A 13,522-nucleotide genomic window follows, 5' to 3' on the forward strand; every position below is an offset into this window, starting at 1 on the left:
ACCAGGGATGCTTGCAAGCTTTTAAGATTCTAGATGCTACCCAGCAAACCGGGAGGTAGCAGATACACTTCTTGTACTATGTCATGTCAACTGACTAAGTTGTCCTATGAGAACTATGAAGGTCTTAGAGTCCTGGTATGGCACCGCAGGACAATACTGGACCTCAAAGTCAGCTTGAACCTTAAGGTCGGTGGTTCAAACCCACCAGCTGCTCCTCAAAACCTTATATAGGTCACTAAGCCAGAACTGACTTGATGGCACTTACAAAACAACAACAACAACACCAAGGCTTCCAATCCTGTAAACCAATCCCATGAGGTATTTGGTTACGTCTAAGAAGCACCAAGGTCAGCAGTTCAAAACTACCCGCTGTTCCATTGGAGAAAGATGAGGCTTTCTGCTCCCATAAAGATTCACAGCCTTGGAAACCCTGTACAGGGTTGCTATGAGTTGGAACTGACTCCACGGCACATAACCAACCAACCAACCAACCAAGAAGTACCGATGTTTGGGTCCCTATGTGTTTTATTGTATATGTGAATATATATGGATATGGGAGTGCTATGGCTATGTTGGATAACCACAAGGTTGGCAGTTCAAATCCACCAACTACAGCCTAAGAAATGCTGTATCGGATCACTATGAGTCTGAACTGACTCGACAACACACAATAACCACTACCACAACAGGGCTGCAAGACATTCTATCCAAATCCTTCCTTTTCGTACGTTCCAACTCAGCACATGAGAGACAAACACCTCCAAATTAAATGGCCATTCCAAAGCAAATTTAGCCTTGGATTCAGGATCAGTAGGGCTGCCTGGGCGTGTGACAGACCAACCATAAAAGTCAGAGTTTGTACCAGACAGCCCTGAATTCAAATCCCAGCTTCTCCACCCTTCAGAGACCCCTTAAAGGGATACCTCTAAGCTGTGCATCCTTATCTGTAAGTAGGGGCATGGCTGCCCCCACCAGCCCCGTGTGGGGCTTGAAGGTGAGGAGGCAGGCAGGCTTCCTGGTACCTTGGAAGTGATCAGTCGGTGTCCCCATCACCATGATGTGGGTAGCTCAGGACTGTGTTAGGCAGGGTAGAGACACACAGATCGAGTGTGACAGGGAGACCTGGGCCGTGTCCCCAGGAGCTCCGCTGCTCACCTGGGCTGTGTGGAAACATACCTGCTGAACCCTCTTGGTGGCCTGTGTAACAATGGAAGCTGTCCAACAATCAGTGGCTGTTTTTGCCCAAAGAAGAGTCACGTCCCCAGTGCTTCCTGCAGGGTCACATGTCACCCCTATTCATATTAGGCAATTGGTTTGGGGGTCTCCCAGGGGGACCTGCATCAGGTTATAGAGGGCCAGGTGCAACTGGTTGTCACAGGCATGGCCAGCAGGTCCTTTTGGATCATGACACCAGGGCCCTTGACTGCCCCAGATCACCTGGACAATAAGCAACAGGAGTGGACTCAAACTTGCATCGTCTACCTGGAGCTGGAGCCCCAAGGGGTCAGGGTAGGAGGGACCCCATGAGGAGGGGAACTCTCTTCCCAGGGGTCCAGGGGAGGCAGCCCTACGAGGAGGGGAGGCAGCATGAGGTGTCCTTCTGTGAATGCCCAGTGTCCACCTTTAATGTTCTCCTTCAGACGCCAATACCCTGGCTGCCTCTGCTTCACAGCACTGGCTCAAGAAGAGGACTTTGTGGTCACTTGCCCAGGGACTGAGGTGTGTGGGTAGGATAGAGACCCTTTCTTCAGGACTTCTCATTTCATGGTAAAACAAAAAAACAAAAACAAAAAATACCCCAAAACACCATTTATTTAAAACCAAAAGTCCAGTCACCATACCTAATCAACAACTGGGAAATGCATTAGAAGCACCAACAGGACCACTGTGGCATTCCCCTGGGGCTCCTGTGGGTGGGTGTTGATGAGTCTACACAAGGCAGGGCAGCCCTGGAGGGGCTGGTGCACTGCAGGCTACCCAGGTTTCTCCAGGGCAGGTGTTGTGTACTCTTATCTCCAGAGTTCTCACGGCACACTTCCAAAGCTTGGGAGGATGATGAAGGTTGCAGCTGCCTCATCCTCTGATATTTTGGAAATGAACAGCGGCTGCTAAGCAGAATCTTCTGGTGGTGGGTCTTGTGGGGGTACAAGGATGTTGCTACCAAGGAATGACTGAGTCAGATAAGGCCGACCAAGGTTACCCAATAGCTTCCGTGAGCTGACCATTCCTGGTGACCTAAGTGGGCCAGGCAGTTCTCACCCGCTTATAACTTTTTCCTCACTCACCCAAAGCCCAGGCAATCCAGTGACAGGGGCTGGGCCCAGACTATCCTGATGATAGAATTGAGTTCTGGAGAAACTATAGGGGCAGGGGGCACACCTTCCAGAAACTTCTGCAGTCTAGAGAAGAATCAACCTTAGGTAGCCTGATGGGGTGTTGGGCAGACGTTGGGGTCCACTTGGGCTCTAGTGAATGATAGATGCGTGTAGACTGGCCCCAGGGCCAGGGAAAGATCTAGAATGTGTAATGGGCCTGTGGGCCAGGCACACCACACATCTAAGCAGGTGAAACAAGGATGGAGTTTTTGGAAAATTTCCCTGAATGCTGAGGAATTTTCAAAAGCCACCGTGGGCATGTGGACTTTCTGGGTGCTGTGGTCCAGTGCTGTTTTCAGGAAGTGTCAGGCAGAAGTGGTGGCATTGAGGAGTGACCTGGGTTGGGAAAAGTGGTAGGTAGCTGACGCCACTGTAGTTCTGTGGGTGCTGTGACCCAGAAACAAAGGGTTGAATACGCAGGGCCAGAGGGAAGCTGCCTGAGACTTCACTGGAGTCGAGCTGGCTGTGGGAAGGGGGTCGTCACAGGCGAGGCAGTTCAGCATATACCCACCCAACTTGCCTTCACAGCTTCCCACACGATTCTGAGCACCTTAGGGTGATGCTAGAATTCTCTAAACTTCTCCATGTGTACAGAGTGGAATTGCTTAATAGGATTTGTATTGACTGATTTTTTTTTTTTTTGAAAGTAGATGGTCAGGTCTTTGTTCTGAGTATGTTAGACCCGCCAACCTTTGGGCTAGTCATTGAGAGTCTGACCATTTGAGCCACCGGGGCACTCCCAGACTTCCCAATGCATCTGAATACAGCCTTGTCCATAGGCTATGCTTAGTCACACTCCCTCAGGTATTCAGAACTGCTGACGTGGTATGTACCTGTTGTTTCCTGGCTCATCTGGGGCAGCTTTAGGGCATCAAGGAGCAGGAAGGCAGGGAGGCTCCACCTCTCAGTCCCTGGTAGCCTGCAGTGAGGTGCCGGGCCTCCATCAGCACTGCTGTCACCTCTGCTGAGCCTGGTGAGTGGTGAGGGGAGGTGACTTTCACGCTGGTGACCAAGACACATTCTACTTATTGGTGTGAACAGTGGAGAGCTGGGTCCCCTCTGCTGTACGTTGCCATGCACTGATATGCCAGACAGCCACCAAGTGCCCAAGCACCTGTGTCTGAGCCACACAGGTGCTCCCCAGTCTCTGAACCGCCTCATCCCCGTGACCATCACCAAGTGACTGTCTGTCTCCAGAAAATCCTGCCCAGGAGGGCAGCGTAGGATGTGTCACCTTCTGTCTTATGTAAGCCTCCTTGGTCAACTGTAACAAAATGCACCAATCACACACAGCCTACCTCATAGCTTCGGCTCTCCTGCCCTCTGGAGCTCCCCACATGTTCCATCCAGGGTTTGGGTCTGGTGAAATGGGCTCCACCTGGCTCTGTACCTCAATTTCCTCCACCTATAAGTGCAGGTATGGCAGCTTCCCCTGCCTAACAGAATTGATCCCTAACAGGAATCTCAAGTAAAGGAGTCTAAGGCTCAGCCAGCACCCCTCCCAGTAATGGAGGTGGAATGCCGACCCTCCCAGGAAAACCCAGAGCAGTTCAGGAAGGTGAAGTGAGGCTCAGGCAGAGGTGGGGTTTCCTCTAACCCTTTTTGGGTTTGGGACCAGGCCTCTGGGTGCAGCCTCTTGGAAGTCTGAGGGAGCCCTGCAGACACTGTTTGGAGACTCGGCTGTCTCTGAGGTCGGCTGTAGGTGCCAATGTAAAGCAAGATGAGGACTTTGTGGGATCAGAGTGCCTTTAGGGACACATAGGCCACTCTGGGTTTCTTGTGGGGAGTCAGTGTGTGCTCTGGTATGTTGGGAACAGCGTCACATCATTGACCACTTCTTCTGGCCCATGATTTTAGATATTATGGTTCTTATCTTGTCAGTTTGGAGTCCTGGTGTGGTGCTGTGGGTTAATGCGCCAGACTACAAAGTCATTTGAACTGAAAGGTCTGCGGTTCAAATTCACCAGGTGCTCCTTGGAAACCCTATAGAGGGTCACTATGGGTCGGAATCGACTCAATGGCACTCAACAACAACACAAATCCTCTCAGTCTGGGCCTTGCTACAGTCACCAAACAGTGCACCGCTCCCTACTCCCCACTGTCTCTTTCTCTAACCCTTCCTTTCTGCCTCCCTCTCCCTGTCTGTTACTCTCACTATCTCTTTTGTTGTCTCTTCTTCCCTCCCTCTATCTGTCCCCCTCTGTCCTCCCCCATTCTCTCCCTACTTTACCAATGGCCCCAAGGCCCTCTGTGTGGCTGGTTCCTACCTTTCTAGGAAGCTTCCAGCACCTCTGTTTCTTCCTGGCCTCGGACAGGTTACTTAGGTGCCGGGCCCTCTGGGATGCTCCCCTGCCTCCCCTTGGCAGGTTCCCAAGCCCCATTGACCCCTTTACTGAGAAAGAATGAGGTCATGGGGGAGGGGGAAGGCCCGTGTGCAGAGGGGAGAGGGTCTGTTTTTAGAATGCACACCTCCTGGCTGAGGCTGAAACCACCTTACAGAGACCCCAACTTCCCTTCCCACCTGCCCACTTCCTCTTCTGGCAGCAGGTGACCCACCCCCATCCAGTGGGGACCTCAGGCCTGGGCTGCTTTGGGTTTCACAGTACCTCTGCTATCCGCACATTGAGGGTTTGAGGCCACAGGGGTCTCCTAGACCAGTAAAGGAGGGCTGAGCACAGGGCTGGGAAGGCCCCCTGGAAGTTTCTGGAACAGTCAGCTTACCTCGGTGAGTAGACAGTTTCTCTTTCATGTAAGATCAGCAGGGTGGGCTTTCATTTTCCTCAGTTTCCCCTGTGCGGGATTTGGGGAAATCGACACTTTCCTAGAGCAGTCAGTGGGGAAGTCTGCTTGTTTCAGCGCTGGCTACCTGTTGGAGCCCATAGTTCAGGGGCCTCTGAATTTACCTCCCCTGGGAACGGCTTACATACTGTTTGTCTCTTGTAAGGCCAAGGTCAATAACAGACCCTCCTTCTGCTGCCCTGTGCACCTCCCCCCTCCCCCCAATCCAGGCCCACTCATCAGTTCCCCTACTTCCCCCTGGATCCTGCTGTTCCACAGTCCATGTGGGCTGTGCCAGGGGATGCCACCCACCTGCTGGGTGAAGTAACCAAAGCCTGTTGACATTGAGCGGGTTGTGACTCCGTGGTGACCCCATGTATGAAACAGTAGACCTGCTCCATAGCATTTTCTAGACTGGCATCTTTGTAGAAATAGATGGCCACGTCTTTCTTTTGTGGTACTGCTGAGTGGATCCAAACCTCTAAACATTAAGTTAGTGGCTGAGAGCAAACTGTTTGTGGCACCCAGGGATCTTTTGAAGGAAGCAAAGGGCCCATAATGTAAAAGCATGTCATAGGAGTTGGCCAGGAGATTGCCTGGGACCAACAAAGGGCTTCTCACCTGGCGAGCAGACCAGACAGGAAGAACTGTGAGTCACTGGGATACCTTCATCATTGATGGAGACCCATTAGAACATCCTGGGCCCAGCAGGCTTGGGGGTAGAGGCACTTGGTTGCCCTTTTCCCAGGGGGCAAGTAGGACTTGAGGACAGCCTTAGCCATTCCTCATGTAGAAGGAGCGGGGGAATCGGTACGCTTCTTTCTATTCTCTCTCTTCCCAAGAGCCCTGTCATTCAGGGAGCAAACTACATCAATGTACAATGTCACCCCCAGCCAACCTTCACTGTACTGGGGGCTTCCTTCTGTCGCCTGCCTCCCTCCCTTGTCTCCCACTCTCTGACTTGGTTCTTTTCTCCCTCCCAGATGTTCTGCTGAGGGGTGCAGCCAGAGGTGTCCTCTCTTTCCCTGCATAGGAGTGAGCCCTAGCTTGAGGGTGGAGGGTCAGGATCCCGCCTGCTCTGTAACATGGCTCTCCGTTCAGTGGAAAGGGTCCGTGGGCAGGCCTGGTGATGGGACCACCTGTAGGGCTGGGATGCAGGTGGTTGTTGTTAGTTGGTGACCCCCATGCACTACAGAAGAAAACACTGTACCATTGTTCTACCCTCGTGACCACCACTGTCCCCAAGCCCAGTGTTACCACTATTGTGGATGCTGAGCGCCTTCCAGCCTCGAGATCCCATCTTTCACAGTGTCTCCGAGGAAGTTGGTCTCTTGTCACATGTTTCTGCCAATGCAGCTTTGTTTTCGCTTGGTCCCAGTTTCCTAAAGTAAAGGTCAGTGGTCCAGTGCAAGGTCTCTCTGCAGGCTTAGGTGATGTTCTAATTCATTTCCTCTGGTAGAAACACCAATTTCTTCCTTCCTCTAGATGAACTAAAGGCCAGCTGCTTGGTGTTTCCTGAGCACTTACTATGTCCTGGGCATGGACATGGACTGGTAACTTTAAACAGGGCAGGGAGACCCTTTAGAGAGAAAGGCTGCAGGAACCCAGAGGAGACCTAGCCCACCAAGAGGTGTTCAGGGGGCTTGGTGGATAGACAGGAGCCAGTAAGGCAGCATGGAAGTCGTCATCGATGGGCCTTGTGAATTTCACCTACATTGGATTGCTGTTGGGTAAGTGCTGGACTGCGTACCACAAGGTTGGTGGTTCAGACCTACCAGCTGCTCCTTGGAAACCCTGTACACGGTCATAATGAGTAGGAATTGACTCGATGACATTTAACAAGAACAACCAGCCTTGATGGTATAGTGGGTTAAGCTCTGGGCGGCTAATGGAAATAGTGGTGGTTCAAACCCACCAGCTGCGCCTTGGGAGAAAGTTGTGGCAGTCTGCTTCTGTAAAATTTTACAATCTTAGAAACCCCATGGGGTAGTTTTACTCTGTTCCTATAGGATCACTGAGATCCTTGTGTGGTGTTATAGGATAAGCACTGGACTTCTTGACCACAAGGTCGGCAGTTCAAACCCATGAGCTGCTCCTCAGAAACCCTATACAGCAGAAGTGGGAACCTTTTTTTCTGCCAACAATTTTAACAGCATTTGTGGGCCATACAAAATTAACAACTTAAAAATGAGTCTTCTGTATTTGGTCAGACATTTATGAAATTAACTCACCCCTAAGGTGGTCCTGTGGGTTAATGCGCCAGACTGCAAAGCTGTTTGAACTGCAAGGTTGGTGGTTCAAGCTCACGAGCTGCTCCTTGGAAACCCTGTACAGGGTTGCTATGGGTCGGAACCAACTCGACGGCACTTCACAACAAACAACAACCATGTTATGGTTGGAGTCCTGGTATGGCGCTGAGGGTTAATGCACTGGGCTGCAAGTTTGGTTTGAAACGCAAGGTGGGTGGTTCGAGCTCACCAGCTGCTCCTTGGAAATCCTATACAGAGTTGTTGTGAGTTGGAACCAACTTACTTACTTAGCAGGAGCAACAATAATGGGATAGCTGGAAGTGTGGTTGCCTTGTGGCGACGTTCCCTATCCCTACTATACAGTGCCGCTCTGAGTTGGAGCCAATTCAGCAGCACTTCGGGAGGCAGTAGCCGCAACAACAGAGGGTCCCAGGGAGTTGGAATCGACTCAACAGCCATGGATTCTTTCATACACAAACGATCTTTAGTCATCATCCTGTGATAGTTGGTAAGAAGCATTACTGTTTTCTTTTATTCCTTTAGTTTTAGAAATGACTAACCCATAACAAAAAGATAGTGTGGTGGTAAAGCACTTAGCTGCTAACCAAAAGGTCTGTGGTTCAAGCCCACCAGCTGCTCCACAGAAGAAAACAGTCTGGCAGTCTGCTCCTGTAAAGGTTGTTGTTAAGTGTAGTCGAGTTGATTACAACCCACAGTGACCCTGTATAGGATTTCCAAGGACCAGCTGTTGGGCTTAAACTGCCGACCTTGCAGTTCAAACAGCTTTGCTGTGTGATGCATTAACCCACAGCATCACAACAGGTTGTTGTTGTTGTTGTTGTTACATGCCGTGGAGTTGATTTCAATTCATAGTGACCCTGTACAGGGTTTCTGAGGCTATAAATCTTTACTGGAGCAGAAAGCCTCATCTTTTTCCCTCGGAACAGCTAGTAGTTTTGAATTGCTGACCTTGCAGTTTGCGGCTCAATTCATAACCACTGCACGACCCTAGTAAACCATATGGGGAAGTTGTACTCTGTCGCATGGGGTTGCTATGAGTCAGAACCTACTTGAAGGCATTTAACAACAATAGCATTGGCCCGTAAAAAAAAAAAAAAAGCAGGAATTTCCATTTTCACTGAAATTTACAATTACCAAACAAAAACCGCATGCTCTGCACACAGGAATTGGGCTCTGTTTCACAGCTTTTAATTCTAGACACAAATAAAAACTCCACGTGGTCAACGGAATGGTCGAAGTGAAGGTGCTTGGTTTCCACATCTTCCATATCCCAAGTACGGTGAGCCTGGTGTTCGCTTCAGCATACTTATGGCATGTGGGCACAGGTGCCACCCTAGAGACCAATGTGGACAAGCATGTTCCCAGCATGGGCTCGGACAGTTCCCAAACATTGGAACTTGCCCAGTGATTGTGGTCCCTCTGGGCATTCTTAGAGCTAACATCCACATAGAATGCTGTTGCTAATTACTATTGAGTCAGCTCTGACTCTTGGTGAGTCCGTGCACAACAGAACCAAATGTTGTCCAATCCTGCATCATCTTAATGGAGTGTGTTCAAATTCTTCCTCTGGAAACTGTGTCTTGATTTTGTCAGCCTTTCAACCTAGAAAGCTCATCTTACAGCACTACATCGGAGAGTTTTCTCCTGTCATCGTAGCATTTCCACTGGCTGATTTTCAGAAGTAAGTCACCAAGCCTTTCTTCCTAGTCTGTCTTATTCTGTAAATTCTGCTGAAATCTATCCATCATGGATGACCTTCTTGTTGGTCTTTGAGATACCAGTGGTAGCTTTGTGGAATGCAGTGTCGTGAGAGGCTGAGGTGAAAAAGAGGCCTCCAAGGGGCACCATCAGAACACCACCATTGCTGCAGTGATGGTTTGGGATGTGCACCCACATCTGTCTGCCATTGGGACTTTATACCCAAGACGTTGTTTGGAGCTGTCGCCGTGTGGTAATAATGCCGCCGTGTGGTAATAATGGCTGCCTTTATTATTGTTTTTTTATTTCACCTCTGCACGGCCCTGTCTTGCTGGTCCCAGCAGACCCAAGGAGCTGGGCAGGAGTGCAGGATGTAGGGACATGAGGGCATGGAGTGTGTGCTGGAAGATGGAAGTGGGTAGTGTGAGGAGGTGGGCAGTGTGAGGGGGTGATGTCGGTGATGGGGGCAACCTAGGACTGTTTTTGTGTTGGGTCAGTCTCAGGAGGAGCCCCTCTGCTGGCTATGTGAAGAGTGCACCTGAGCGGAAAGGTGGGTGAAGGCCTCACCTTCTCAGGCCTGGCTCTAACCCCTCAGGGTGTCCATCCCATTCCAAGGAGAACAAGTTTCCAGTGTCCCTGTCCAGTGAGGTGAGGGAACCCTGATTCGGGGGTCTGGGGTGAGGGGCTGGTCAAGATGATGGGGTATACTGCTACATGCCCCTGCTCAGCATGAGCACCGGCTTGTGTGACAACAGGGGATAGACAGAAAAGCCCTTGTTGACCACCCAAGGGTGCCCTTGGACTCTCCTCTGTGTATGGAGCTCCGTATAGGACGCTTTGTGCCAGTGTCCCTCAGAAGATTGCCTCATGGATCTGCTCCTTCTGGAAAGTTTCCAGTGATCCCTGATGCTACCCAGAATCCCACCTCTTACCTCTTGGCTTAGGGAGCGTCTCCCATGAAGGTCCCTGAGAGGTGGGCAGGGATGAACCACAAAGGTCAGGGCATTGCCCTGTAAGCACGTGTCCAGCAGCCCTGGGCAGTAAGTCCTGGCTGGCCCAGGGTACATCTCTACAGGGTGATGGACCAGGTGTACAGGGTACTTTTGCTGGAGTTGATCCAAGCAGTGGAGACCAGGGTGACATGGGAGGGGAGGAGCTTCTTTCAGGGTGACCTTGGCCATTCGATGGGGGCCAGCATCCAGCCTGGAGCTTCTCGGAGGAGTGGGGAGGTGGTAGTGCTGTCTGAGGAGTCTCTGATAAGGGGCAGGGCCTGGTGAATAGAGACTAGAGACGGTGCCCAGATGAGCTCAGGGTCCTCTATTCCTCCTCCTCCTCCTCCTAGCCGGGACAGCCGAGCAAACACTCTTGGTGAGAGATAGTGGCTCCCATCCAGCGCACCTCAGCTAATCAGCGAGCATCGTGGGAAAAGCCGGGCCGGGCCGGGCGGCAGTGTATTGTCTGGGTGAGATTAAAGCCGGGGGCGGCATTGTCTGGCCGGGGGATCAATCTTCCTGCCGTCACTCAGACGCTGAATTAAATTCCCTCCATTTCTAAAGGGGCTTATCTGCGCTGAATGGGCAGCCGCGCAGCGGCCTCAGGGACGTGCCTCAGGAGTAGCGGCTTGGGCACCTTTGGCCCGCCAGGCAGGGCAGCCTCTCCTGGTAGGCTTAGAACCTGTTAGGTTACAGAAAGGTGGGACGTCTGTCCCATTGAGCACAGCTCAGGGTCCCTGGTGGAGGCAGAGCCTAGAGCAGGAGGAATCCCATAAAATGCAGGGTTTCTGGATATCCAACAGAAGCCCTAGGAGGGGAGGAACTTGGCCAAGGTCAGAGGGCAGAGGGCAAGTCTGAAGCAGGAAAGGAGCAGCTTCAAGTCCCCAGTGCAGCTGAGAAGGAGGCTGGTCTGGCGGGACCCTATGTAATCGTGGGCATTCTTCTTGCCTGGACTGGATCGATGGCAGGGCAGAACCAGAAACACCCAGTTCAAGCCCTGGGCCTGGGTGCAGCCCTGGGGTCTGGAAGCTGTCAGCAAGTCCAGTGTCCTGAGGTGTTGCCCTCACCCCTCCCTCCAAGGAGGGAGGACAGACTCAAGGGGCTTTCTATACATTTGGGGGGCTCTCATCTGAGAAACAGAGGAAAGCCACAGAGTAAGGTAGAGCTGGGGCCCCCACAGTGTCTCAGCGATGCCTCTGTGCTCACATTTAATGCACTCACCTTACAGGTGGACACCCAGAAGCTCATGGAGGGCCACACAGGGCATCAGGCTGGATGAGAGGTGCCAACACTGGCACTTTATGTTGCCCACGTGGCTCCGCAGTGAAGCCAGAAAGCCAATTGGAGAGGGCGGACTTGCTGCCTTTCCTTTCCTTATTGGTGCCCCCCGGGGAGTCAGACTCACTTCACTGGTAGCTGTTGTCCATCATGAAATGAACAAAGGCCCTATGAGACCACAACTGACCAGGCAGAGGTTATTACCAGGTGTCATAGTTGGGGCTCCTTTCAGAGGAAGGCCGATGAACCCTCAAAACCACATCCCTGGCCAGCCTAGCAAAGGACTCTTCTGGTGACCCTCACACAGGCTGGGTTGCTGGACATCTGGCAGGTGTTTACCGGGATCTTCTGTGCTGTGTGCCAAGTTGTCCCTTATGGATGAGGCTTAATACTTATTTTCAGAAACTCCTGGCGGTAAAAATCTCTCCAGTCTCTCCTCTAAGGGCCCAAGCCACTGCCTGAATGTGCAGACTTGTGTGGGTCACACACCAAACACCCTACTCCTTCAAGTTGACTCCAACTTACTGCAACCCTACAGAACAGAGTCATACTGACCCACGGGGTTTTCAGACTGTGAATCGTCACAAAAACAGGCTATCACATTTTTCTCCCATGGACTGGCCAGAGGGGTTTAAACCATGGACCTGTTGGTTAGTAGCTAAGTACTTTAAACACTGTGTTACCAAGCTATTTTAATTAGCCCCCAACCCAGCAAAACTGCTTGGTTGAAAATAGTAACCTAGAAAGAGAGTCCCTTCCCATACTCGGATCCACCAAGTGACTCCGGATATTCCAATGTCCACTGGTCTAGGATGTTTTGCTCTACTCCCAAATGGCAACACTAGGGTTCCCCCTGTCTTTTTCTCCTCTGGAGTGGATGTTTCTGTTGGGGGTGTAGCTCTGCTGCCCAAGAAAGCCATTTAGACATCAGCAGTAGTCCAGGCTTCTGAACGACATGGTCAGATTGTTGTGAGTCAAACACATTTGCAGGATACACTTAGTTCCTTCTGGCTTTCCTCTGCGTAAGGCTCTTGTGCTTCCAGACATTTGGTCCTTGGTGGTGGTACCCCCCTGTATCGGGCCCACGAGTCTTCCTTGGATGTGGGGGCTTTGAAGGAGGAAAGGACAGCCTGGCCTGTCTTCTTCTCTGGGAGGCTGCATTTCAGTTTGATTTTCAGATCTTCACTAATGTGATAATGTTCGAATGCACCCCGAAACCAGATTGCCAAGGAACTCCAGGCCTCCCTATCCCCCCTTGGTGACCCATGGTAACTCAGACATAGGAAAGATGCCAGGGAGGGGGCCAAAGCCTGTGAATCCCAGGAGCACCCTTTCTGAAAGACCCTTAGAGAGAAACCTCAGACCAAGCAAAGTGCGGAAAGCCAGGCTTGGCTGGAGGGAGCAGCGTTTCTCATTTCTGTGGGCTGGAGCCCTTTCAAAATGATTTCAAGAGAATAAAATCCACAGGCCCCAGGGAATTTGCATACGGCTACTTAACATCAATTCTGTATTTTATTATTTTTTTTTAAAAGAAATAAACACATCCACAAACGTCCCAACCACAGGGCAGGACTACCCCAGGAGTTAACCATTCAAACCTTTACAATTTTTAAAAACCCAACAGCTTTCCATAACAAAGGACAAAATTCACAAACAAATAGCCTTCCTCCGCCCCGCTCCTTGGCCGGGGTAGAGTTGTGTTGATCACACACAGCTCCTGGGTCACCATTGAATCGAGAATTCCCACGGAGCTGTCCCCGAATCTGCAGAGCACAGCGCGGCTCAGAGCCTAAGTGCTAGCTTCCCCTACAGCCCTTTCAGGGCCAGCTAACGAGTGCATTGTGGGTACCTGGAGGCGGCCTGCAGAAAGTGGGCAGGGCTGGGGCTATAGGGAAGGAACTGGAAGGTTCTGGAAGGCAGGGTCCTTCTGTTTGGCACTTGGGGTCTAGAAGCATGTGTGAGCTGCCTTGGGGCCTGATGGGCAGTTTGGGGAGAACACACAAGGGTCTGTCATACACAGTGGAACATCTCTAACTTGATACCAGCCTTGAGGAGAGTCCTGTTCAGACCAGTGTGACCAGCCCCTTCTGGGGCCCAGTGTCATTTTAGCCAATGGGGTCAAGGAAGGCAG

General features: G+C 51.4%; 1 protein-coding gene across 1 annotated transcript in view; it reads left to right on the forward strand.

The window, feature by feature from the left end:
• The first annotated feature begins 958 nt into the window (after nucleotides 1-958).
• PRDM16 (PR domain containing 16) overlaps nucleotides 959-13,522 on the forward strand; it is a 421,338-nt gene continuing 408,774 nt past the window's right edge. The window contains exons 1-2 of the mRNA XM_006871783.1: nucleotides 959-994; nucleotides 1,330-1,509. Coding sequence (XP_006871845.1) covers nucleotides 959-994; nucleotides 1,330-1,509 — 216 coding nt within the window. The remainder of the gene's footprint in view (nucleotides 995-1,329; nucleotides 1,510-13,522) is intronic.

Source organism: Chrysochloris asiatica, unplaced genomic scaffold (assembly GCF_000296735.1).
Source record: "Chrysochloris asiatica unplaced genomic scaffold, ChrAsi1.0 scaffold00173, whole genome shotgun sequence".
Classification (NCBI taxonomy): domain Eukaryota; kingdom Metazoa; phylum Chordata; class Mammalia; order Afrosoricida; family Chrysochloridae; genus Chrysochloris; species Chrysochloris asiatica.